The sequence below is a fragment of the Sylvia atricapilla genome, chromosome 7, assembly GCF_009819655.1.
Source record: "Sylvia atricapilla isolate bSylAtr1 chromosome 7, bSylAtr1.pri, whole genome shotgun sequence".
NCBI lineage: Eukaryota > Metazoa > Chordata > Aves > Passeriformes > Sylviidae > Sylvia > Sylvia atricapilla.
Window position 1 is genome coordinate 28,610,050 of NC_089146.1, and position 25,438 is coordinate 28,635,487.

Here is a 25,438-nt window from a genome sequence, read left to right on the forward strand (position 1 = left end):
CTTACTGCTGGTGTTTTGCAGAGCAGAGAGATGCTGCAGGAGCCTGAAACTGGGGCAGTTCTGTCCTAAGAGAGTAAAAGTCTGTGATTTCTTGGGTGAATGTTCAGGATACATGAAGTAATTTGGCACTTTGGGGAAGGCAAATGGCCTGTGCAGATATGCTTAACATGTAATCAAAGAGCATGAACTTCCTGAGGATGTGCTGGGGCTTCAAACCGCTCCTTACCCGGAAAGACTTTATCTGGTGGGTAAGGAGCGTGTCCTTCCTCTGAGTGTGATCCCACCCTGAGCCACTGCATCCCAGCTGAGCAGAAAGGGCAAAGGGGAAAAGCCCTTTTTAAGCCAGCCCCTGTGTAAATCTTCCTCAAAGGCTGATGCTAAATGGATGTGTGTATGCTGTAATGTTCCCTGCAATTTTGCCTGGGCTATGTTCAGAACAGTGAAGGGAGAAGGCTTCTGGCTCACTCTGCAAGATGGGCATCTCCCAGGCTTGACAGTATGAAAAAGGCAGCAGGGTTACTTGGTTGGAAATTTGTAAACCTTTCAAAACTTCTGAAGGATAGAACAATAAGCTGGTTCTCAGTATTTTTTTTTTTATGAACATACCTCTATTGATGTTAATGTTGTTTGTTTATCAGTCATTTGGGTCTCTTTGTTGGTGCTTTTGTGTAATTTATAGCCTTTCTTCAGTCTGATTTTTAGCGACATGGCATGTCCATGAAGCTGGGAGCAAGAATGTGACTATCTTGCTAATGTGACTATCTGTTCTAATGTGACTATCCTGTTTTTGTGTTTTGCAGGTTCTTTTCGAAATGATGGTTTAAAAGCTGCTGATGTCCTTCCCATACTGAAAGAGAAAGTGGCCTTTGTGTCAGGTGAGCACACCTTTCCTTGATCCCTCCAGCCCATCATGAGCACTGTCTGCCACATCCTGGTCGTTATGATGCTGCAGAACCTCAAGGGACCAATTTCATGTTTGAACTTGGTAGTACTTAAATTAGCTCTTCTGCTAAGAAAAGAGCTGTATGTGGACCAGGACTATCCAGTAATACTCAGAGCACTGGAAACTGGTCCACACTCATTTTCTTCATATTCTGAGACACAGGTAAATGAGCAGCACAGGCTGGATGAAAGGCAGCTGCTTAGCTCCAGCCCAGATGTGGGCTGTCTCAGCGTGCAGGACACTTCAGGGATCCTGCTTTCGGTTCAAGGTCAGTGAATAGCATTCAATTCCTGTGTGTGGGAAGCACTCAGGCCTATAAATCACTGGTGTTCCATTTACAGTCCCAATCAGCTTGCAGTTAAAAGTACCATTGATGCTGCATTTACATAATAACTCACATGCTTAAACTTCTCCTGCCATTCTGTACAAAGATTTACAGCCTTCATTCAGGAGACAAATCTCAAGGATCTGGGGGTGGATGAGGACTAGACAATATGGAAGAGGCTTTGAGAATAGCTTGGATGATATTGCTTCTGGTGTGAATTACAACTTGTCAGTGAGAGGGGGAAGAGAAAGTCTGAAGCAATCATAATCTTGCATGAAGTCACTCAAATTGGCAGCATAAACCCAGGGTATTTCCAGTGGCAGCGTTTCTGATGATTACAAACCATTCAGGCTGCTTGCAATGAGAAAACCTTCATCAAGAATAGCCAGCTCCTCTTGTTCGCAGTATTTGCTTTTTGTTTCCTTCATCTCCACAGTAATGCTGATTGCAGAAGGGAGGAGATTGCAGCAAGGCTGTTAGGTGGCCAGACTCTTCCTCCCTGCCTCTCTCCACAGGAATTGAGTCCCCAGTCCCATGAGGATGGGGTTCATCCCTGTGCTGAGCCGTGGAGGTGCCATCCAGAGAAGGAAAGCTTTCCCCTCTATTGATAGCCGGTGTGAGATATCTTCCCGTATTTTAGTAGTTAAATGGCCCAGGGGTCACAAGTCCAGCTGTGACATGGGGGAACAATTTGAAGATATAAAAAATGCTGACTAAACTTTTTCATCAACTACATGAAAATCTAGGAGTTCGAGGGAAGTTTCTGAAACACCAAAAGCCTTTAGTGAAACCCCAAGACTGTCCCAACAGTACTCACATGCAGGAGCACTGTATCTTGCACTGAAGTCTCTTTCTGAATGTCCTGAAGTGTTTTATGGGGTTGGCTTTCACTGCTCCAAAGAGGGGAGCACAGTCACAAAAACACAGCGTACCTGCACACTTGTTTGAGACACAAAAGCTGAACCGGGTGCTCTGGGGAGGTGAATGGGAGGAATTTACGCAGGGACTGTACTGCAATTTAGCTCTTGCCTGCTGCTGTTGCTTTGCATGGAAATGATTGCAGGATCATTCGGTAATTCATGGAATATTTATTAAAGACAACCTGTCTGGATTGTTTATGTGGCCCCTTCCACTGATGGTGCCTGTGCTCTGAGCCAGAGGGTCTCACATCAAATCATCAGCTCGTTAGACACTGTCCTGTGCCAAGCCTGCCTTGCGGAGGGGGTGTTAAATAAGCAGTGCCAACACAATCCCCCGGGCTTTCACACCATGATCCGCCACAGGCAGGGTACAGCTTGCTCCATATAGACTCACCAGCCTCCAGACTTGGATCTGCTCAAAATGTGCCGTTCCTGACACAGCTAGAGGTCCTAGGATTTACACCTCCTCTTCATGGTCTCCAAATGCAATGACTACGGGCAGCAGTTCCCTTTTCAGGCAGAACACTTTGAGCTGCTGGTGTTCACTGCAATAGCCTCAGCATCCCCTTCCAGCCCAGAGTGTAATAAAGCAGATTAAGAGAATGATTTTAGCATTTCAGCTGATGGCTAAGTTCTTTTTAATTAAAATGGAATAATTTCCTAGAGTATGCTTTGAGCACAGAAGAGGAAGCGTTTGACAAAAAAGAAAAATCAAGTACCTGGATTTTCCAAGATCAACACCAAAAAAAAAGTTCTGTAGTTAGCACAGACTCTGAGAACACATTGTGTTTTAATCAGGCTTCCTTGAGGAACAGGAGAGTTTTATTGAATCTTCTTCAGAGTTTAATACTGCAGTTAATTTTAACGATAACGGTACAGTAAAGTTGTCAAGGGGGTTCTCCTTACACCAGCAGAATTTATCAGCACACACAAAAACTCTCAGCTGAACATGTCAGTTACAGAATTTATTGCTTTCCTCATCAGCTGTGGCTCACCAGCTTGTTTGTGATTCAAAGGAAAATTACAGAGAACGCACAAGACCCTTCCGAAGGGGCTGCACTTTGCTTGGTGCTGCAGTGTGGTGGATGCCCCACTCCTGGACCCTGCAAAGCAAAAGGGCAGAGCAGGCAGGCAAGGCAGAGCGCTCCAGAGCAGGCGCTGCAGGACCTGCCTGCACAGCCGTGTCATCTCAGAGGAGCACTCAGGCTTTCACAAGTGCACTTAATTTCGGAGTTGACACACAGCTCTAACTGTCTGGGCATGGATTCATCCAGCCTAAGTGCTGTCTGGGGCTCTGTGCCTGGCACTTCCCCTCGGCTGACTGAGCCGGCAGCGAGCAGCAGGCACGGGGCTCTGCATCCGTATCCCTGCACCGCAGGAAAGTTGAGGGCTGGTGGATAATATCAGGATTTTTTCCTGGAACTGGTCCGTAGTTTCTTACAGTGATCTCATCTATGATCTAGACTGAACCTGAACAAAGTTCACATGTGTGTCTGAAGAGTACCTGAAAATCCCATTCCCTGGCCCCTGTGCTGAGCAATGGACTGAGCAGTTGTGGGCGAGGCACATCCCAGCCACCGCTGATTGCTTCCATCACTGACCTCTGGAAGCAGATTAAGCAGGGGGCTGGCAGGGGGGAAGCTTTGGCCACCTGCTTGTTGTCTAAATCTAATAAAGTCTTGGCATTGCCTGGGTGGTTCAGTGTGTTGCTTCCAGCTATAGAATGGCTTTGAGAACTATTAGGGACTGAGTTACAAGCCAGAGACTGATTTTGGTATTCTAAGAAGGAGATGAACGCTGAGGAGAAGAAATAAAACAGGTTGTAGATTATTTTAGGTGCTTTTTTTTTAGTGAGAGGTGATGAAATATTTTGTAAACTGGGCTTATAGTCTTTCTTGGGAAAGCTGTTTTAGAAGAGTGGTGTAAATTTGGGCATTGTTCAGCTGCTTGATTATATTTATGGTAGATTTTCTATTGATCAGGGCAGTACAGAACGAAGTGTATGAACTTTTGGGAAAGGCCAGGCAATGTTTTACCATGTTCCCTTCCCATGCATTGAAATTTTCACGCACTGAGGCTATAAAAAGCTCGTTAGTTGACTGATGTCACGGGTGTCGCTGAAAGCATTTCCCCACATCCCACCCAGAAGAGTTTCTCAGGATCCTTGCCGGTATTTCCGCTGCCTGGAGGGCTCAGGAGAGCGGTGGTGCGTGGGCTCCTGCTGTCACCCAGGTACTGTCTGCTCATCTGCCGAGGCAGCAGTACAAAGGAGGAGGCTGGCCAGGTTTCTGAGAGCGTGGTTGAGCGCAGAGGAATAGCAGCAGAAGGGTGTAATAAGCTGGTGAGCTGCTGCAGCTGTGACAAGAAGAGCTCTCAGCGTGTCTGCAGAGCAGGAGGTTTTTCTGTGTGCTTTGGGCACCAGAAGGGCACAGAGCAGGGGGAAGTGGATGCAGCAACAGCTCGGCCACCTCTGTCCTTTGGTAGCCCACTGTCCCCAGCCCCACATCTCAGGAGCAGCTTCGTGATCTGGGTCACAGCAACATCTGAACCCGACTGAGAGCCTCAAGGAAAAGCAGAGATTTCCTGAAAGGTGTTTCAGAGAAGGAATTCCAGTGGAAATAGCTCTAAAGAAAGGACAGCTTTACAGTTAGGTTCCACCAAATTTAGGTCAGCAGGATGAATGAAGGAGGAAAGCTCAGAGAAGAACACACTGACCTTGCCAAAAACTTGTCCAAGGACACCACAAGTCACTTAGTGCCAGAGATACCACACATGGAGGTGCATGTTTTTCTTTTTCTGCCGTAGATGGACTTTACTCTTCAGAGGAAGGGTTAAAATGAGACCCCCAGTACCGCTGGGCACTAAAAGAGTTCACATCCTGGTTTCAGGAGGTCATAAATGCTGGTTTGCAGACACTGGAATTTGTATTGGGTTGGGAATAAAATTAACCAATTTATCTAATTTTTGAGTTATGTAAACATTTTGTAATTACACAAAAAGTTTTTTATTTAAATTTAAAGTTCCCATTCTCCTATTTCCTCTGGAATGGAAATTTCAAATGAAACATCAACAATTCTTTTGTATTTTGTTACAGAGAAACATTTTCCTTTTTATATCATTCCCTGGTGTAGTTTGAGATCAATGGAGATTTCAAAAAAGGGAAATCTGCTATTAGAAAAACATGGCATTCCTTGACTATTTCTCCATGCACTTGTATGTTTGTCCCAAATGAGGAAGAGAAAGAGTGTGTTATCAGGGTGAATCTGGCCTCTCTCTGTTTCTGTTCAGCTTCTAGCAGAGTGCCCTGTGGTGTGAGTTTGGAGTGTCTCTACAGACATACTGTGGCTTATTGGCCAGTGTACAGTTAAAATTGAAGAAGTACCCCAAAATACTTGCATAAAGCAGTGAAAATTAATTACAAGGCACAACAGGTTGTCTCTTTAAATCCATGCAATGGCTTTGGGTAGTTGCAGAACAAATCTACTTGGTAGGAAAAGGATCATTCAGTGCCTGCTCTGGGCATCCCATCTACAGCCTCTGACTTGCTTTGCCAGGAGATCTTCTGGTGAGAGCAATTAGCCTTTTATTATTATTATTATTCATTAACCCTAAATATAATGCTGTAAGAGTTTGCCATTAGAATTTGATTAGAGGAGTTGACTCTGGGACGTGGATGCTGCAAAGAGCTGGACTCTGTAGGATCAGGCCCTGGTGATTGCACTGCAGCTGTGTTAATTGGCTTGTGGGAGATTAAATTTCCATCACTTGCACTAGAATCACCTGAACTGGAGGGTGGTCACAGAGCTAATCCTTTGCATGACCCTTGCAAGAAATGAGTCTATCTCGAAGCTGCAGTAGCTTTAGTACAGGAGTCTGCTCGCAGTAAGTCCAGTAGAAAGCAAACTCTCACAGAGCTCAGCTCTGACAGGGAAAGAAATGTTATTGTGAGACTCTGGACACCAATTCCTTGATACTTTCCTTTCCTAGGAAGTCTGTCAATTAGATTTAGAAATCCAGAGTGTGTTGTTTATCATTGTATTGAAGTGCCTGACATCAGCTGAGCTCCGTCTGTCTCCTGGTTCTCTTCATTATAATTCATTTTTTTCACCATATTTTGGACTGAAATGCCTGATGAGGATTATTTGAGCTCCTCTGGAAACTCACTTATGGTCTCAGCAGAGTCTACAGCATGAAGATTGATCAGCCTACGATGTGCAGGGTCAGATGAAGCAGCACATTCACTTGAACTGCAGTAGACATCTGAACAGGGGCCAGAGACACCGTGTGCTGCTCCCGTTTCCGCTGCTGGTGTCCTGCAGGATGTTAGACAAGGTTCTTGGGAACCTTTACACGTGTGGACATTTGCCTCTGTCTCTGGTTAATCCTTGTGAGTGTGTGTTTTTGAAGAGAGTGCCAAAGGAAGCAGAGGGTTTGAAACCCTTGAAAGTGGATTGCTGCAGGCAGGTAAGGGTCGGGGTGAAGGGCTGAGAGAACTGGGGAGATGCAGCTTGAAAACAGAGCTTGATAAAATCATTATCTGCTGCATACAAGAAGTCTGCATTAGCGGAAATCGATAATTTCCTGTCCTCAACAGGACTGCACATAGCTGGAATTTCAGTTTATTGTGTATTCACAGGGATGAACGTGCCTCAGGACTTGAGGTTGGTGGAGCCTGTACACAGAGTTCATATCACTAACACTTTGGGATGGCCAATTTCTTGGCTTACCTGTGGGCAGCTGGGGCCACTGTAGGCAGAAACGTTTGGGCCCACCACTAAGAGGTGTTCAGACAGCTGCCAGAACAGGGGTCTTGTCACTCTTTCCTCCTGGTTGCAGGCTTGACTGAAAAAGTGGTCATCAGGATGCCACTAATTGTGCTGCCTGCCTTCATGCAGGTTAGTGTGGGATGCATCACAATGCCTTGTGCCATCACTGCAATGTCCCCTGCATGATTTGTGCAGGAAAAATTATGTGATCCTCCTTCTGGGAATAAACCCTAAACTTAGCCATGGGTTCTTATAGGATAGAAGAAAGGGAGATGGGAAGAACTGGCAAGGAAGCTGCTGACAGGAAAGGCCATCAACAAAGGATTTTGTAGGAGAAATGCAAGGCATACATGGCTAAATATTTGTTCTCAGTGTACTCTGTGCCCTGAAGAACATGTGTTTTTCTAACTCTTTTTTTTCCAGAGCACTAATAACCAGACCATCTGTTTGCCTCTCTAAATCAGAGCAAAGCTCATGAAAACCCAACTTGAAAAACAGTAAGAAATTATCAGCTGTTTGTTTTAGCATTTAATAACTGTAATTAGCAAACCTAATGACATGTTTGATTATTTCATCACAGTTCTGTGAGTCCAGGGGGAGGCAGGAGATGGGACTTATTGATTAGAGCAATTGAGACTCCTGGCTTCCTTCTAATTTTTATTGTTTTTAAAAACAATGTGCTGAGTAGCTCTCTGAAGACTGTTCATGTACAATTGGTGTGGAGATCATGGCTGACTTGGGGCAAGATTTCCCTCCCTTAGTGGATTACTAACAAGCAGAGACAGAGTCTCAAGCACTGTGAAGCTCCAACACAGTGGATCAAGTCAGAAAACCTCATTTCTCTTCCTGGTTCTTCAAGTGCCATCTGGGCTGAACTCCTTCCTCTCTCAGTCCTTTACACTCCCTTCAGGAAAAAGGTGATAACAAAGAAAAGGAGTGGTAGAGACAGTGGTATAGACTCCTGCACAGCCAATGCCAGAAGATTTTCTTCTCTTATTGTGTGTTGCTACTTCTCAGCAGGCTCCTTTAGAGGAGATGAGCATCCTCAGGTAGGCGTGTTCGATGGTGGTGGTACCCCCTTCAGTCTGCCTGGAAATGGTGAGATTTTGGGTTACAAAATGTAACAAAAACGCTGCATATTATCAGTGTTTAAGAGAGTAAACCACAGTTACTGAACTCTGCAAGTCTGACAGGGAATTAAACGTATTGTTCTAGAGGAAATCTGATGTTTCTTTATGCAGGCTTGTGGTAAAATTGTAAATTATGTAAGAATTAATAAAAATTAGGGATTTCTCAGTAACTGGGATTGCATGGACTTGAAGGAAGCAATTGAAGGGTTCTGGTATGTACAATGAACATGTGATAATTTCACTCTATTGCTCAAAGCCTAGAGCTGCACTTTTATCACTAATTAAAAACATTTGTTTCTAAACTTAATATATCTTGATATTTTACCCAAATCTCCTTGGTTTTGTGTGCTGCAAGACTAGAAGGAATCAGTCCAGGTGCTTATTTATCCTTCCATCATCCAGAAACATCCAACTGGGTCATCATGTAACCTTCCTCCTCCAATGAGAATTAACCCATTTTCTCTGCTCTGTCCTGGTAACTTCTGACCTTGTGCCTGAGCCTTATTTATTCTGCTCTCCTGAGGACAATTTAGATGAACTGTTGAGGGACAGTTTTTATCCTGAAGCAAAGACAGGACAGGAATGTTCTGGAGCCTAAATTCTTTTCTGTAGCTGAAATCCTTGCATTGCTGTACTAAAAGCGTCAAGAATTTTCTGACTTAATGTTTTCAGCCTACCAGAATTTACACAGGTTTCTATTTATTTATTTTGTAGAGCTCACTTTGGTGGAATGGTAGGTGTTAAAGGGGTCCATGACCAGGAGCACAATTTTGGTTTATGAAGCCAAAGTGACTGAATGGGCAGCATCAGAGTGATTAGTGCTGCTGGGCTGTGGGAAGCTCATGGCCCTTTCCAGGTGTTTCATATCCTGGGAGAGGATTATGAACGTGGGTTTTGATGTCTTCTGATCTCAAATCTTTGTGCTTTTCCACGTTGTACAAATATTTAATAATTGTGAATGAAGTAGAGGGAGTCTGAATGAGTAGTAGGTAGCATGTTCTTCTGGGATGAAATTCAAGTTAAGGTCTCTGCTTCAGCAAGTATCTGGAAGCTTTTGAAAGCCTTAGTTACCTCTAGATATGATGGGAAATTTTTCAAAACCTTGAAAAGCGTCTTGTGTTGAAAAAATATTTCCCTCCAGCTTTAGTTACTCGTATTGCCATTCTATAGGCTGGCTTGCTTTTCTGTTGGATACATATCGTGCATGATATAATGGTTTGGCATTGATGTGGTATGTGAAATAATCTCAGCAAAGGGAGAATGTACTTAAAATGAGGAAGCTTTTTTTCATAAAAGGGTCTGAACATTTAGATGAGTTTATTTCCTTGTAAATGGAATCCTTTTTTACGTTATGCCCCTATTTTCATGCTATGTGGCAGAGGCGTGGATCTGTCAAGGTGACACTGAATTCTGATGGACCTCCCTCACCTTCACGGTGTAAAGCCAAAGACAAACAGAAAACACAGAGATTTGGGTGGAGATTAGGCAGGACAGTTTTTGAACTCCATATGTACCCCTGTCTGCATGAGGGCTCAAAATAAAGATGACATCTGTTGTTTGCCTCTCCTTTTTTATCCCTGGACAAATGAGACACAACCTGGTTCCAGTGAAGATTGCAGAGTGTAGCCCTCCAGGTGCATTGCATCCGCTGAAGGCCATGGCCACCTGTGGCATCTCTGTTTCTGTAGATGAAGTTTGTGTAAGAGACTCTGTCTTGTACAGGCAGCAGTGCTGTAGAAGACTCTTTAGACTGATCTTAGCAATTAAGAATTATCTGTATTTTAAGAAAACTTATATATAGTGACAAGAATGTGCCAGTAGCACAGCCTGCAGGTGTCCCAAGCTCTTAATGAGAGAGCACAGTGTGCATCAGTGCCGGAGATATTCATGTCCTTGTGTAGCTTTTTCTTCTTGTTGGCCAAGTAAATTAGCTCAGAAAGCACGTGGGTTTCCTGTCTCAGAAGTGATATTTCTGTTAAAGGGATTATACTTTCCATTGAGAAGTGCAAACTGGTCCATTTTTACGGCTTGTTTGCGAGGTCCTTGCAGTTCCATACTAACTTTTTGAGCTGTAGTTAAGCTGTAACTTTTTCCTAGATAACAGTGCAAACATGTGTCTAGCAACACACAATTCCTGGAAGAAATCCTGGGATAATACATGAAGAAAGAACTAAACATTGAATGAGGTACTAGATTTCACTTTCAGTCTTCTTAAACTTTATTTACAGGACAGAATAAAATAAGGTGCTGCAGAAGAGATTGTATTTGCTCTTGTGTCATATAGTTCAGGGTAGAGTAATTCCTTTATAGCTAATCCTTTAGACAATTGTTGTAAAAGACAAAGGGCTGGACACTGACAGTTTAAAGAAGTGGTTTTAAGACAGGAAAGCTACAGGAAACCACCCCCCCCAACAAATATTCTGATTGCCAACAACACTTTATAAATGGAAAGCTTAGAAGAAATGAACTTCTAGTCAAAATTTTGATTCTAATGAAGTAGCTGATAGATTAGAACATTGTGCTGCATAAACATTATTGGATACATAATTTCAAACTGGTAGGATGTGGTAAACTATCTTGGAATAAATGCTGCAACATGCTGAGCAACAGTGAAAAATGTTTGCACTTTCTTGGTGTTGACCAGTTTAAAACTATCCCCACAGTAAGATTTCATTAGCATCACCTGCTTGGAGTAGCTGATATATTAGAGTTGATGGGATTAGGTGAAAGAAGAAGTGCTAGTAGCAATTTTCCTTGTGTGGGCTTTTTTTTCCCCCTTATATACCCGATTTGGAGCTCCAGCAAATGCAAGCTTGTCTTCCTCAATTAGGCGAGTCTGAAAGCTACAGCGGGTGTGCAGACTCTTAAATGTGCTGTAATTTGTATTTATCAATTCAGTGCACGGAGTTTTTTTGACATGTGCTTCCTGCCTGATTTTCTAACAATCCTTTATTTTCCACAGGTGGCCGTGATAAACGAGGTGGTCCAGTCTTGACCTTCCCAGCCCGCAGCAATCATGACAGAATAAGGCAGGAAGACCTTCGTAAACTTGTGACTTATTTGGCCAGCGTGCCAAGGTAAAGCTAGAAAGAAAACACTTCAAAGCCTCGAGTGGATGGGTGGGTGGGGAGCTTGTTCTTGGCAGTTGCTGATTTCCAAGTATTAACATTTAGTACCTTGAGTTCTTGGGGCGGAGGAACAAAAGCGTTCCCTTCCTCGTCCTGTGTGCGCTCCGGTGGCTTTTATGGCACACGTGGCAATGCAGGAGCCCCAGAGCAGTGGGAGCAGACCTGGGCTTCAGGCTCCTCACAGCCTCCAGGAGCAGCTCTCATTCTCCATTTCTGTGCAAAAAGGAGTGCAAAGGGAGGAATGCTTAGAGATCTGCAGTTAAATATAGCAGAGAGAGAGCCTGCTGTCTGTTGTTGCTTTTCAATACCTTGTGGGAGGCTTGGGAGAGCTGGGGTAGGGGGCTGTAGTTGCTGGGGAGGAGAGTGCCTGTACAAGAAGGCAGATCTTCCTGCTCCAGTACTTTCCAGACATTTCTCCAGGCTGGGAAAGGAACATGGGTGGACTTAGGAGGAAGCCTTAAAAAAAAAAAAGGCATTTCAAATTGTTCTGAATGTAAACCACCACCTTTCCCTGCATTAGTCTCTGTGGCTCTCTTCCAACAAGTAAGTCCCCATGTTTTTCCCAGGGATGCTGGAGGAAAGGTGTGTTGCCAGAGCATATTTATTTTGTCAAGCTTCGGGAGATCATTTATAGGGCTCAGCCCCCAGGGAAGTATTTCTGATCCAGCCCCAGAGAGAATGAGACTACATATGCCCTCATCCAGCTTCCTTTTCCTATTTTTAAGCTTGTCAAATATCCTTGCCCAAAACCTGGAGCACCAGCTGTTGAGGTGTTATCCCAGGGCAGGTGAAGGGATGAGAAGGGATGCTCAGGGTTGCAGGAACACATCCAGTGCCAGCCAGGAGCTCCTTCTCTTTTAAACCCCCAGAACAGGAGCTGTTAAATGATGCCCATGTAATGGCAAAGGGTGTGAAGTTAAGACATGAAGGGCAGAAGAGTTGGCTGCACCTGGAAGTCAGGAGGTAAGGGTCTTGGAAATGCACTCCCTTAAACATGCAATGTGCAGAGGCAAAGGTTGTGTTTGGTATGGAAGAGGGTCAAGGGCTGTTTAGAGACTTTATCACTTGGCTGCAGAGTGAGTAGCAAATGCAGCCATGTGTACCAGATCTGCCAGTGCTTGTTTCCTGGACATCATAAGTCCTCTGGTGATGCATTTTTTTTTCTCTGTCGAACTTCTGGTCATCAAGATTTTACTAATCAGCTGAGTCTGTTTGCTTTTTTTCCTATCCCCTCTTATTTTATCCTCTAGCCAGCTCCATTTTCAACCATATTGTGAGAGAGATTACCGACATGCTGCAGGCCTGGGGGAGCAGTAGGTCAGTCCCTGGGAGTCTGTGTCCCAGAGCTTGGCAATCCCCCCCAGCTGCTGCAGTAATGAAATTGGTCCCCTACATCTTATCATTTTTTGCATGGTTGCAAGTATGAAGATATGACACCGCTTCGGGTTGCAAGCAATTGCTGAGCAAAAATGACCTTCTAAGGTGTCAGCCTTTTCTATTAATTGCTCTTTCCTCATGGAGGTGGCTGTAAGAGAAAGATACATCCCTTCTGTTCCCCACTGTCACACAGCTGAAATGCTGATTTTGGTTGCCTCCCTCTGCAGCAGTGATTTTTCTCTGATGATGCAGAGCCTGGGGTCAGAGTTACATACTGGAAGAGCCAATACAAGACCCGTCTGCCTGTCTCCCTAAAAACACTAAAAACCATTCTCCTGCAAAGCCTTGTTCTGTCCTGGTGCATGGAGTCTTTCAAGGATGTCTCTAGTTATCCCAGAGAACATCCCTTCCTCTGTGGTACCATCTCCCGTCATGAAAATGCGCCCAGCAGTGAGGGACTGGCTGTGCATGGAGCACTTTCACTGGCTTCCCAAGGGTCCTTGCAGATTAGAGCTCTGGAGGTATTAACTGGTTCACTGTCTCCTCTTTGGGATGTTTGCACATGGAGGAGGAGTGGAGCTGAATGCAGCAAGAATGATCCGAGGTCTTGAAAAAGTGGCCTGTCAAAGAAGGATTAAAAGGGTAGAGGCTGTTCAGTCTAGAGAGTGAAAAGCACGTGCAAGCATGTTGTCATGCTGCAAAAGGAAAGGGTTTGAAGGGCAAAGACAAACAAATGTGTTACACCAAAGCAAGGGAAGATTATGTTGGATATGAGGAAAAGATTTCTAATGGATTCCCTTAGCACTTTAAAATATCTATATTTTTTTTTTCTTAAATCCTTCTGTTGCTGTATAGACAAGCCTCTGGCATTGATACAGATGTTATGGAGAGGGTATGGTGCATCAGGAGGTTATTTCTCCCAGGTCGTCCTTGTCCTGTTTTGTCTGGTGCAATAGCTGTGAACTTGCTGCTCTAGGAGGGAAATGTGATCACAAACTTCATGGGTTTGGCACGTGGGATTGTGTAACCTGTGTGGTGTAAGGAAACACTGAAAACTCATTTTCCCTAAACATTTTGTTCACTTTAACAAGGGCAAGCAGCAGAGCTTTTAAACTTATTTATGTTTTGGAAACAAATATATGGAAGGAACAGTTGGAATTTCTGTCACTGGCTCTCAGTTCATGTTTATTCCAAGATGAGTGCTGTAGTTACTAACTACATCAGCCATCCACCAAAATAAACAATTTCATTAGAAACTCTGAACAGGATGTCAGAAGAAACTGCTCTGATGACGAGTGCTAAAAGGAGAAGAGTTTTCTGTGCTAACTGAAAAAGTAGAAATTCTTTAGGAAAAAGAGACTGTAATTTATCATATTGACACCAGGATAATAATTCTTTCTTTATTCTCGGTGCATTGGTTTCTGAGTGAGACAGATTGCTCTCCGCGTTGATTCTGTCTGTCACTTAACCCTTGTTTTATATCTTAATGGAGGGGGCAGAGGTGGCGCGGTGCTGGGAGCTTGGAGCAGGTATGAGATTGGCGATGAAATGTGATGATAGATTAGGGTAAGTGAAACCAGGGTTTTGCTTCCAGTTTTCAAAGTTTCTGATTCAGCTTTCTGCAGTTCCTTCTTCAAAACCAGAATAATGATGTGGGCTTTCTGAAAGCAGCTATGTGTGCTTGAGTTAGAGCAGAATAGTGAGGGCTTTCATGCAGCTGGGAGCCACAGTCAGGCAGGTGCCTGCAGGCAGTGGGGTTTCCTGTGGCTGAGGATTACTGCCTGGGGGTGAAGATCTAGGAACACAGATTGTTCCTCTCCTGAAATGGTAACCTTTCAGTCCGCGGTGCCTGGGGTAATTTAAGGCTCCTGGAAGGTTCAAAACTCTGATCCTGCCGTTTTGTGTAGGAGGAGGAGGTTGTGAGTGGGTATCTGACACTGTGAATTAGTGTGGTCCTGGTTCAGTGGCACGTCGGTTCTTTCAGGCATATCACAAGGTCCTTTTCTCTAAACAGTTCCACTGTAATTAGTTACTAAGAAACGAAGACACTATTCATTAGATGTAAAGATAATTCCACGGATGCCAAGTTTCTACCACTCTGCCATTTTCTGCTTGGTTTACATTTGCACTAATGCTTTCGGGGTAGGCGAAGCTGTATTTCTTGTGACTCAGGATAGCTTCTATTTACATGCAAATTTAAATGGACGCAATGTTTAGAAATTTGGAGGGCGTGACTGAATCGAGGATAACGTGGTATTTATGATCAGGGGAGCTGAGGGAGAATTTTCTGGCCTTGCTGAAGATTTTATATTTTAGCACCAGTGCAGTGCCATCTATTCCAGTAGACTGAGCTTTGATTTACGCGTGTGTAAATGAAACTAGCACCAGGCCAATCTCCTCTGTGAGCCCTTTGGAATTACGAATTAAGTTATGCCTAGGCTATAGGAGGATAAAAAGGAGACAGAATATTATTAGCCTGAGTTATCTCCTCGCATGGCGAAGCAATACGATGAAGGAAATGTTCTCTGTCAGCTGGAGTGAACCTTCTGGCTGAACACATCAATCTGTTCTGGAGCCAAGATAAGCAATCTTCTGTGCTCTCTGCAGAGGGGAAACCCGAGATGCCTCAGGGGCCTGTGTTTTTAAAGACATCTACTTTTTATTTGTGCTCTGTTCAAAAAGCTGCTCAAATGTTTCCCTGTTCTGGGCTTGTAACAGCAGCAAAGTGTTTCCAAGGGCCAGCCCCATGTGTTTGAACAGCTCCTCAGAGCTGCCCAGGCTGGAGGAGAGGTCTAGGAGCAGTAAAACAACTGAAGTGCCCCTAATAATTAGTTCAATGACTGGGGCTTTGTAAAATTTGAAAAACAATACAGAGAATGGCAAAATATAGCAATACTCACCCACTCTTGGATTTATTTTAAGCTCTTCTCTGGTGACCTGTGGTACTGTGTATATTAGCTCCTCTGGCTGGGAGTATTGTGAAACTCATTTTGTTGATTGATAGGAATTAAACCCTAGAGCTCTGCTTTCTGTTATGTGATCTTAGCACAGAAGGAGCTTTTGAGGACTTTTTTTTTCTTTATTTCTGGAAGCTATTGTAGATCTACAAAAATAACCATCTATTTAAAAAATAACACCAGGGAAATCATACTAATTTTAGTAACTGAATATCTGGTGCCATCGATAAGATAATTGCTCCACCACACACTTGTTTCAAAATACAGCAGTAAAAAAATGTAGTGAAGCTAACGAGCCCAATGGAGATGTGGTATTTTCTTCAGATATAATTTAACAAATAATTGTAAGGTATTTTGGAGAAAGAGGTTCATATTTGAAGCAAATAACTGACATGAGTGCTGGTGAATTTAAGAATGTTTTTCCACTCTGTAGCCTATTTAAATGTAGCCTCTACCATATGTGGTATTGGTCTGTGATGTTTTTATCACTCTGTTAGGGACTGGGGGACTTCTGTTGAAATGTTGGTGCTCTTTCCTTGTCCCACTGAAAGGCTTCTGAACTCAGTGCTCTGTGTCCCCTTACTGACCCCCTCAGGGCCAAGGTACCTGTTCACTGCTTGTTGGAAATCAGCACTTCAGAAGAGGGTCTCTGATTTCCTTCCGTCTGTGTTAATAACCTGTTGAGGCATTTTATTCCTGGGTGAGTGGACAGTGGCTATAATTGATGTTGAAATTCTGCAGCAAGTGTCTACAGCTGCAGCCTTGGAAACTTCCCATTTATCAGAAGCTGCTAGCAAATGTGGACTTCCTAGAAGTGCAGAGTGACAAGAGCTGTCAGAGCGTGGGGAGCAGGAATTATGAGGAAAGATCGAAGGTGTTGGGGATGCTTATGTTAGAGAGGGAAAGTAAAGTGATGTGTTAAAATACACTCTGCAAGCCTGAGCTAAAGTAAACAATTTAGTCTCAGTGTACATGGAAAATGGGACAAAAAGAAAGTGATTAAAATAACAGATTGAAGAGCTGAAGCAGGTTTCTGTATCCTCCCCATCTTGGAGACCCTGTTCGGAGGTGTGTCAGGAGAGACCCAGGTCTCCTCACTCCTGTCTTGCTGCAGGGCCACGCAAACAACAGTCACTCCAGCTTTTGTAGTACTGCTTTGTATAAAGCTGTGGGGGGTTTTAAGCAGATACAGAATTTCCTCTGTTTGTTTTTAAATCAGCCCAAACCTAAGGTAAATGGGAGGGCTTTGGTGTCTGTTTCCAAATTCCTTCTTCTTTCATTGCCTCTTGCTGTTTTTCTGGATAGCAACTTTCCATAAGGTCTGATCTTGCACAGCTCTGCACCTAAAGCAGATGTCCTCTTTTTCTCTGCCTCCATGGAGCTGAGAGCGCTCTCTGAGTGGTTCCAGCCTGGATACCTGCTGAGTCCAGGTCTGCTGTCCAGCTCCATAACTGTGCAAGCGTTTTCAGACCTGTTTTGTGTTGAGCAGCACAAAGAGCATGATACCTAGCTTTGTGGTTGATGTACTGTGAATTGCACAGCTCTGTAGCCTTTTCCCTCCAAAGACTAGTAAAAGGCAGGGTGAGCTGGGCTCTGCATCTCGCTTCTACCAGTAATCATCCGTATGGGTCTAACAGAAGTCTCTCTCTATTGTGAAGTAGAAGCAAATGAGATTAACTTAATGTTAATATTGAAACAAGCTTATGAAGATTTCATTATCTTGTTTCAGAACGTGAGTTTGGGGATTGAAATAAATAAACTAAATGTTGTTGTTCTTACAAGAGTGAATTCCTTACTTAAAGTAAATTCCTTAATGTACTTACAAAGAGATTTGCAAAGTATTTTCTAAGTTGTTTATCTTGTATCTAAACATTTTTTACTGTTTTGGAAGACCTGAAAATCTCTTACTGTTTTCCCCCACTAAGTTCTACAATATTTCTTTATTTTTAAGTATAGCTTGCTCCATTTAATTATATTTTAATTGTATTTCAATAAATAATTGAAGTTACTGATTGCCACATGCAGAGAAACTGAGATTTCAACTTGTCATTGTGTTTTTTAAGCATTGTATTCAACACTCAACATCTGCTTAATTTTAGGCTATAAATCTGCAGCTGAAAACAGTTAATATGAACGAATCTCTCATTTATTATGTCTGAATTATTTCGAAGGCAATTGTTCTATTTTACAATGTAGGAGAGGGAGTTCAGTTTTCTTTTCCTGCCAACCATGCAGACTCACACTGAGATTTCAAAGTCATGTTGGGTTCCCTCTGGTTCATCTGACATCTCCAACACAAATTCAGTGGGTTCATAGTTTGAAGACTTGGCATTGCAGAGGGTGGCCCTGCAGACCAAGTTAGGCATAGAAGGGAACATGTCTGGAGGAGAAGTTGCCTTTCCTGGCACTGGGCTGTTTTCCAGCTGAGTGGGAGCTCAGTTGTACCTTCTACAATGGACTCACTGGATAGGGCTCGTAGAGGGCACAAGTCCAATGAAATAAAAGGTCACTCTTTTACTTTGTGCTCCTCCCAGCAGCAAAGGAAGCATCTCTACCCAGTTCAGGTCCAGTGCCTTTTGGTTTTACTGGTCTGGACTTTTTTGCTTCGGCCCTGCCCTCCCAGCTGCAGTGTTTCTCCTGCCCACAGGCAGTGCATTCAGGCTGCAAGCTCAGAGCAGCCAGGAGGATGGCAGTGAGTGGATTCCTTCTCACAGCCCCCACCTTCCCCTGTCCTCTATACTGAAAATAGCTGACAGTGCCCAGCCACAGCTCTGCCGTACCACCACACCTGGCCCCTCTCTCTCTTACTGGGAGAAGAGCCACGGCAGGGCTGGTAAAACTCTGAGCACAGTCAGAGCTGCCTGTGGCAATGCTTCCTGCCAGGGCCAGGAGGGCTGCCCTGGAGACAGCTGCCTCCTCTATGGGTGGTGATTCCATACTCAGGCATCACCTGAGTCCTCTCAAGGTTCAGTGGGCTTTGCCAAGGCCCTGAGAAAACCTCAGCTCTCTTCTCAGGGGAGCCTCAGGTGCTGCTCAGCTCCCCTGCAGGGGCTGTGGGTGCTGATTCTGGCTCTCTCACACCTGATGGGTGCCTCTCCTGTGCAGCCACTCCCTGTGTTGCTGTATTTCTGTTAGCAATGTTGTGTGTAGTACCTCACTGCATTTCCAACAGAGGATTCTGGCTGGGAAGGATTCTGCTTGGATTTCCCAAGTCTGGATCAAAGAAGCCCCATCACCCTGCATGCCACCACTGCTGGGGTGCAGGAGCCACCATGACCTAGTGCCACCCAGTGGTGCTGGCCGGGTCTGGGGACTGATCCCGTGCCCTGAGTTGTCTCACGTAGAGCTGTGCTCTGTACTGTGCTTTTTGAGCTCTGTCCAGGCCCACAGTCTGGGGATTAAATCAGCATTGTTCCTCCTCCTAAATGGCTTTTGCATGTTGGTTGTACCGGCATCTGCAGCCTGGAAGGAGCTGAGGTGATGGAGAAAAGGCAGAAACTTGTAAACTAGGATCTATCCTGCTCCCATTCACTGGTGAGGGAGCTGGCGGGCACCACAGCCTGCTGTAAATTTTATGCAGAGCATCATTTTCTCCATCCTCTTCCTCAGTGGCTCTCTGAGAGGTGTTCTGTGAGTATCTGCAGCACACCTCCCCATGCTGCCGTCCCTGGCCTTGGCCAGGCTAGTGCTGGTGTAAAGCCCTTGCATGTTCCTCACGGGCCTTTTAACCATCAGACCTGTGGCTCCACAATGCTCCAAGAGGTCCAGGCAGCAGTGACTGGGAGAATTCCTTAGAGAAGGCAGGCGTGTGCTAATGTGAGCAGTAATTCAGAAAAGCTAAAATTAGCAGACAGAGAGGTTTTGTGGGAGCGTCTCGCTGGCAGCAGAGCTGGCACAGGCTGTGCACAGTTCCCTCCTGAAGCTGTCAGCAGCCATCAGTGGAATATGAGCACTTCAGCCAATCCCAAATTCTCTTTTAGCTGATCTCTTTCCTACAGTTTTTGCAGAGACTGTAAAATAGGTTTTTTTCTCATTCCACTATGGATGCTTGTGTTCCTCATCAGTAACTCCAGTATGTGCTATATCCTTTTGACTATTAGAAATTATTACAATTTGGAAGTAGCTTATGCCATCTCTTCATGGATGTCGGAGCAGAGAAACAACTGCTGTGCTTTGCAGTCTGTTTTGTAATGGGCAGATTGTCCAGGGTATCTCAGTGTGGATGGAAAGCTCTTCTAAACTCCCAAGGAGAACGGATGAGACCTTTACTGTGTGCCAACATGAAGAAGTAATGGGAGATACAGAAGTGGAGTTGTCTCAGCCCAGACAGGCTGATCCTTATCCTCACTGGATGCAGGGAGGTGTTGGGCATGCTGCTCCAAAGTTTGTGTTCCCCAGTGCACAGCTTGGGTAGGACTGAGGATATGTTTTCAGAAATATAATTGTAGCCATATCTCCAAAGGAATAATAAAAAGTTGATGTCATCATGCTGTCCGTCAGTCACCGTTAAACCAAATCTGTCAGAGAAAATGCTCAAGAATATTAAATTTCTACAAATTTAATGAGAATAGACAGCTGCATCAAGGAAAGAGACCTAATGAGTGTCCACAGAGAGGTGAAGGTGGTATGAACTCAGCCCTTCTCAGAGACTGGAGGTGTCCAGGTATCCCTAGATCATGTAAGAGATACATTTGTTATTAACCATTGGGGAATCAATGTGCAAACCACTACCAAGAGTTTGGCAGTTCCCATGCTCATAAAAGCACATGCTAGTTTATGGTATTAAAAAAATGTAATCATATGAAAATAGAACAATGACCAATTCATAGTAACATGTGAGATTGAGCAGGCTGATGTTCTTATAGCGTGGAAAGTATGGGTTGGGACTGGCAAAATTTGTCTCAGAGGTTGAGGTGCTCAGTTCCCTGCTGTTTGCAAGGGGAATTGGTATCCAAGTTGGGTAGACAGTTGTAAATCTCATCAATGGCCTCTTCTCATTTTCCACAAGGTGTTCCTAACCAAGCCTGTGGTGTTTTATGCCTTCCTTGTGGATCCTGGCGCTGCTTCAGAGTTCCTGTGGATCCTGCAGCACTGCATGCAGCAAAACATAATTGTAACTCTGTGGTGTGAGGCTGTTGGGCTACTTAGATTAAGAGAAAAAAGAAAGAGAAAAAGAAATACTTTAATGCAAAGTAAAATCATAAATAAGAAAAATAATTCTAGGCTCTCTCCTTTCCCCCCAGGAAAAGGCAGCAAAGTGTAATTCAGACATGCTTTTGGCTTGGCAAACATTGTCTGGTCAGCAACGTGTGCCACAGTGTGTTTTTCTGCTATTGACAGGGGAGGATTGGTTTGCCTGACTGTATACACAGGGCTTTATGTTATGTCTAACTTTAAAGAGAAACCTTAGTCTCTAGAGAATTTTCCAGTGATGTAATATTTTAGAAAGATCCTTTGTGGTACTTCACCAAGAAGGCAAAGCACCAAAACCCTTGTCCTGCAACTGTTTTTTGGGAAATCTTCCACCTCTTAAACATGCCCACACTACTCTGCAAGCAAGAGAAAGCAGGAACCTGCTGTATTTACAAGGGACATCTTTGCTGAATGGTCCTTTTGGTTAAAATTATTGAATAGAAATTGTAATGGAGCACAGGATTCGTAGAATAATTGCATCTCTCTCCAAAAATCATAGCAGCAGTTCATCTCCAGCCAGATCAGGCTGCTTTTATATGCCTTTCCTGTCCCTTTCCCCTGTTGCACATGGGAATACAAGAATTGACAGTCTCTAATATTAATTCTGCATTATTAGAAAACTTTCACTGGAAGGATAAGTTAAGTTTTTATAGTTTGTTTGTTTATTTGAGGGACTGCCAAGCCAGGTGGTTGTGCTTTGGGGATTGTCATTGAGGATTGAATAAATACTACGTTTTGAAGTTTAGCTTGAAAGAGTTACTAATTAAAAGCTATTTCTGCTTGGTAATCCATATTAAACTGATATTAAACTGTATTAACTGATATTTTACATCTTGAAGATGGAAAACTCTAAGTGGTTTTATTATAGATGTGCTGTATGAGGCAGAAGTACACATCCCTTTAACAGACCTCTAATTTCTGGGAAGCAGAGTCTCTGCCTGTCCCAACCCTGAATTGGGAGGACTCTGTGAGAAATTGGCCGTGTACTGTGTCACTGCCTGACCTTACAAAATGCACTTGGAAAACCTGTCTCATTAGGAAAGGAACCATTTTACCATGCAGCAGTTTAGGGAGTGGAAGAAGAATTTAGGGGAGAACAGTAATCCCAAAGGTGTCTGATTAACTAATGGGTGATCTTGCACATAGGAAGCTGGAAAAGCTTCCTTGTTAATAAACTGTTAGTCTAAGAATTATTCAAGTGGGCAATATGTTCTTTTTCTTTAAGATCTCCTTTTTTCTTTTGTTCTAAAGACAGAACTAAACTCTTACAACACTGATTAATCACATCCAATTTTGCAGTTATGTCCCCTTGTTTCTCCATTCATCTATTTCTACAACATTTGTAATTTAGTTCAGAAACTGCATCTGGAGAAGCAAACATTTCTGGGATCACAGATTAGTTAGAGATTTTGCTCCCCACTGGAGATTTGTGGGTAGGAGCTGCAATTCCATTCCAAAATCTAATTAAAAATCAGGTACATAGGAAAGTAGTGAAAAATCTTACCCATAGGAAGAATGTCTGGGAGCTCTGCTTTTTAATGAACTGTTACACTAGGAATCAAATACACAAAAACTATGTGCAGGTTTTTTAGGGTTTTATTCTTCTCTCTTCACAAGGCAATCCTCAACTGTTATATCATTCCTCACTTACCAGGATTACTGGAAATCTCAGTTTCTCTTTACTTTCCAGAACAGCCACCCTAATGATTTTGCAGTGTCGGATCATAAACTGTAGGTGACGTGGAAATAGGGTCAGCTAAAAAGATTTCCTGGGATTTTCATTTGGGAATGAATTCTGTGGGACACTTCCCCACAGTAGTTTTAGGGACTGTTAAATTTTATCTGTGTGCATTAGCATCAGCAGCACTTACCTGATGACTCGTTGGGCACTGCTAATTACATGGAGAAGGCGTAAATTTTTGTTAGGTAAAATCCATTCAATACATTTGAGAAAGAGGCCATTTGAGAGTCCTCCTGCTCTAACTTGGACACTAGATTTAGAAATGTTCATCTTAGGAAATAAGATGCTAGCTGTCCTCATATAAATTTTTTACATTCCCAGGGACACGTGGAAAATTAAAGCAGAAATTGTTTGAATAACATGCGGAACTTTGAGCAATATAAATCAAATGAATGTATTGGATACAATACCAATGCAAATCTGTCTTGATTTCTATTTCTGAGCTTTTGAAATCGGTGACAAGTCAGTATTTCCAGAAGCTGAAGTCCATTTTGTCAATACTGTGCTCACATTGCCTTTTTAGAGGCAACTGACTTATAAATGTTTTTACAATGAAAGCATATTTTCCTTTTTTTTTTTTTTTTTTTTTTTTTTTTTTTTTTTTTTTGTGGGAGGATGCAAATGCACAAAGAACTTTAACTGTGTTCCTGCTGCCTTGAAAAGATGCCAGAAGTCAAATGTGTAATTAGGGATTCTGTTAAAAGTCTAATTCCTATACCTGTGAACATTTTTTTGGCACGTAGCTTTTTGTGTCATTGCTTTCCTTTTTGTATTTCTTATTCTCTTGGCCAAAAAATAAGTTTCTTTTCAGAGGAAATTGTCATAGATCTTCTGGGGTGTGAGGTGTTTTTTGTTCTTTGTCAAAGTCCAGTTTTGATTTTGAGTGAAACACTCTAAAGCATAATATTTGACCTTGGTTTTTTAACGCCTGGTTACTCACGGAAAATCTCTTTAAAAGTCCTTCATAAGATGTTACATTTTAAGACGATACAACAGATTATGTCAGCATTCTTATGATGTAGGTTTGTTCTTGCAGAGCTAAAATCCTTCCAATGCTGAGACCCTTTCTGTTCTGCATCACATACATTCAAATATTGGTCATGTCCTAGAAGCTAATGATAAACTATTTTAGGTAGATAGAGCAGAGAGAAGATCAAAGAAGTCATTATCACCAGATGAGGTAAGAGGATTTTTTGGGGTGGATTTTGAGGTAGTTGGAAGTAAATTAATCTATTAGGTAATTTTATGATTTAGTGTCAATTGATTTATCAAACCATTATTTCTTCCTACCTTTGATGGGTGCCTCCTGTGAAAATTACAGGATTCCCCTGTTGGTTCTTCCAGGCTACAGCTGACTTCAACAGAATCTGAATGAACTTGAAATGTATATCTGGTCTGCAAACAGAATCAGACAACAAATGAACCTCAAGACAGCAGACTAGAGAGGATTTTTCTAGGCAGACATTACCAAGCTCTCAGACTTTTCTGTAAGTTTTGTACATCCTCAGACAGAATAGAGATATTTATTAGCTGTATAAGTTCCCAGGGGCATAAGAAGGAAATCATCAAGGTGGAAACACACATTCACCATGTCTTCTCTTAGTCACAAATGAAAGGAGGATATCAATACTTTTTCAGGCTAGCACATTAATTTACTACAATAGATTGGAAACTGATGCAAGAGGTCAACCAAAGCAGTAAAAGGCCTGCCTGGCCTGCAGGCTTCTACTTACCATGTCCTTTTACTGATTCTTGTTTGAGTACTGTGATCTTCCTCCAGAAAAGCAGTCAAGTGTGATCATGTGTCCATCCATATCCAGCAAGTGTAAACATGTGCTTCATGCACCATCTTAATTGCTTAATCAAGCTCTTTCTATTGTGAGGCACAACCATACAAACGGGAACCAGATGGAAGATATTTTTATCAGATGGGCCACAGGACTAAAGAAACATGGTCATTGAACATTGCTGTCCTTAAAATCCCCATCCATGCAACATCCCCACAATGTGATAATTCAGGCAGCAGCCACTGTCGTAAACCCAGACTCAGTCTTACCTCCCCTTTCAGATACCAACAACCTGAGCCTGCTTAAGGGACGTAAGCACACACTGACGATTATTGTAGAAGAGTTTATATCAAAGAAGATTGAGACAGTTGTTTACATTTGGAATCAAGATTGGTGGGGGTTTTTTTGAGTCATTAGTTTTTTGGATGATCTTAGCAGTTTGTATAGCATCACCCTCATAAGAGACCAGCGCAGTATTCTTTTTGTTTTCAAGTGGTAGAAAAAAGTCTGAGTGTATTTGAGCTGTTTTCTCTGCTGTTTGTCAAGCTGGTTATAGCAACAGAGGTTTAAAATTGTTTTCCTTAGTTTTGTGCTAGAAAAGCTCTTAAAATTATGCATTAATGCTCCTGTGGGTTCTACATCAAATCCCCAGTAATTGTGCTTTTGCAGTCTTTTCCACTATAGGCCTTGAGTACTAGTTTGAGTATGCTGTGATCACTGCTTTTACTCCACACAATACAAAAAGAGCAAAATCCTTGATTATAATTGCAGGAATTTTTTATTGTTTATTTGGCCAAGCACTTGCCCAGTCCTAATTGACAGCCTGAATTGTGCAGCATGGTCATCAAAATGGGCAAGAGTTTTTATGAATAATTCATGGCTTTGACAAATGTAGTATCTGCAGGTTTAGTGGCAGAATTAGCAGTGGTGAAATAGTTAAGAATTCTGGTATTTAGGCTGCCAGAACTGGGTTTTCAGTTAGCACCCCAATAAGATGGAGAGTGCAAGTTCATGTTCTAGTCTCATTGTTTCTTCCACTGGCTGCAGACTCAGCAGGACAAATGTGCCTTAGTTTATATTGTCAAGGCTATCTTTGCAAGCAGATGGGCTAGAAATCTAATTAAAAAACCCCAAAGCTTTGATTCTGGAAAAAAAAAAGAAGAGTCTGTGG

General features: G+C 43.0%; 1 protein-coding gene across 1 annotated transcript in view; it reads left to right on the plus strand.

The window, feature by feature from the left end:
• KALRN (kalirin RhoGEF kinase) overlaps positions 1-25,438 on the plus strand; it is a 432,237-nt gene that overhangs the window by 120,580 nt on the left and 286,219 nt on the right. The window contains exons 2-3 of the mRNA XM_066323074.1: positions 801-875; positions 11,047-11,161. Of these exons, the coding sequence (XP_066179171.1) occupies positions 801-875; positions 11,047-11,161 (190 nt within the window). The remainder of the gene's footprint in view (positions 1-800; positions 876-11,046; positions 11,162-25,438) is intronic.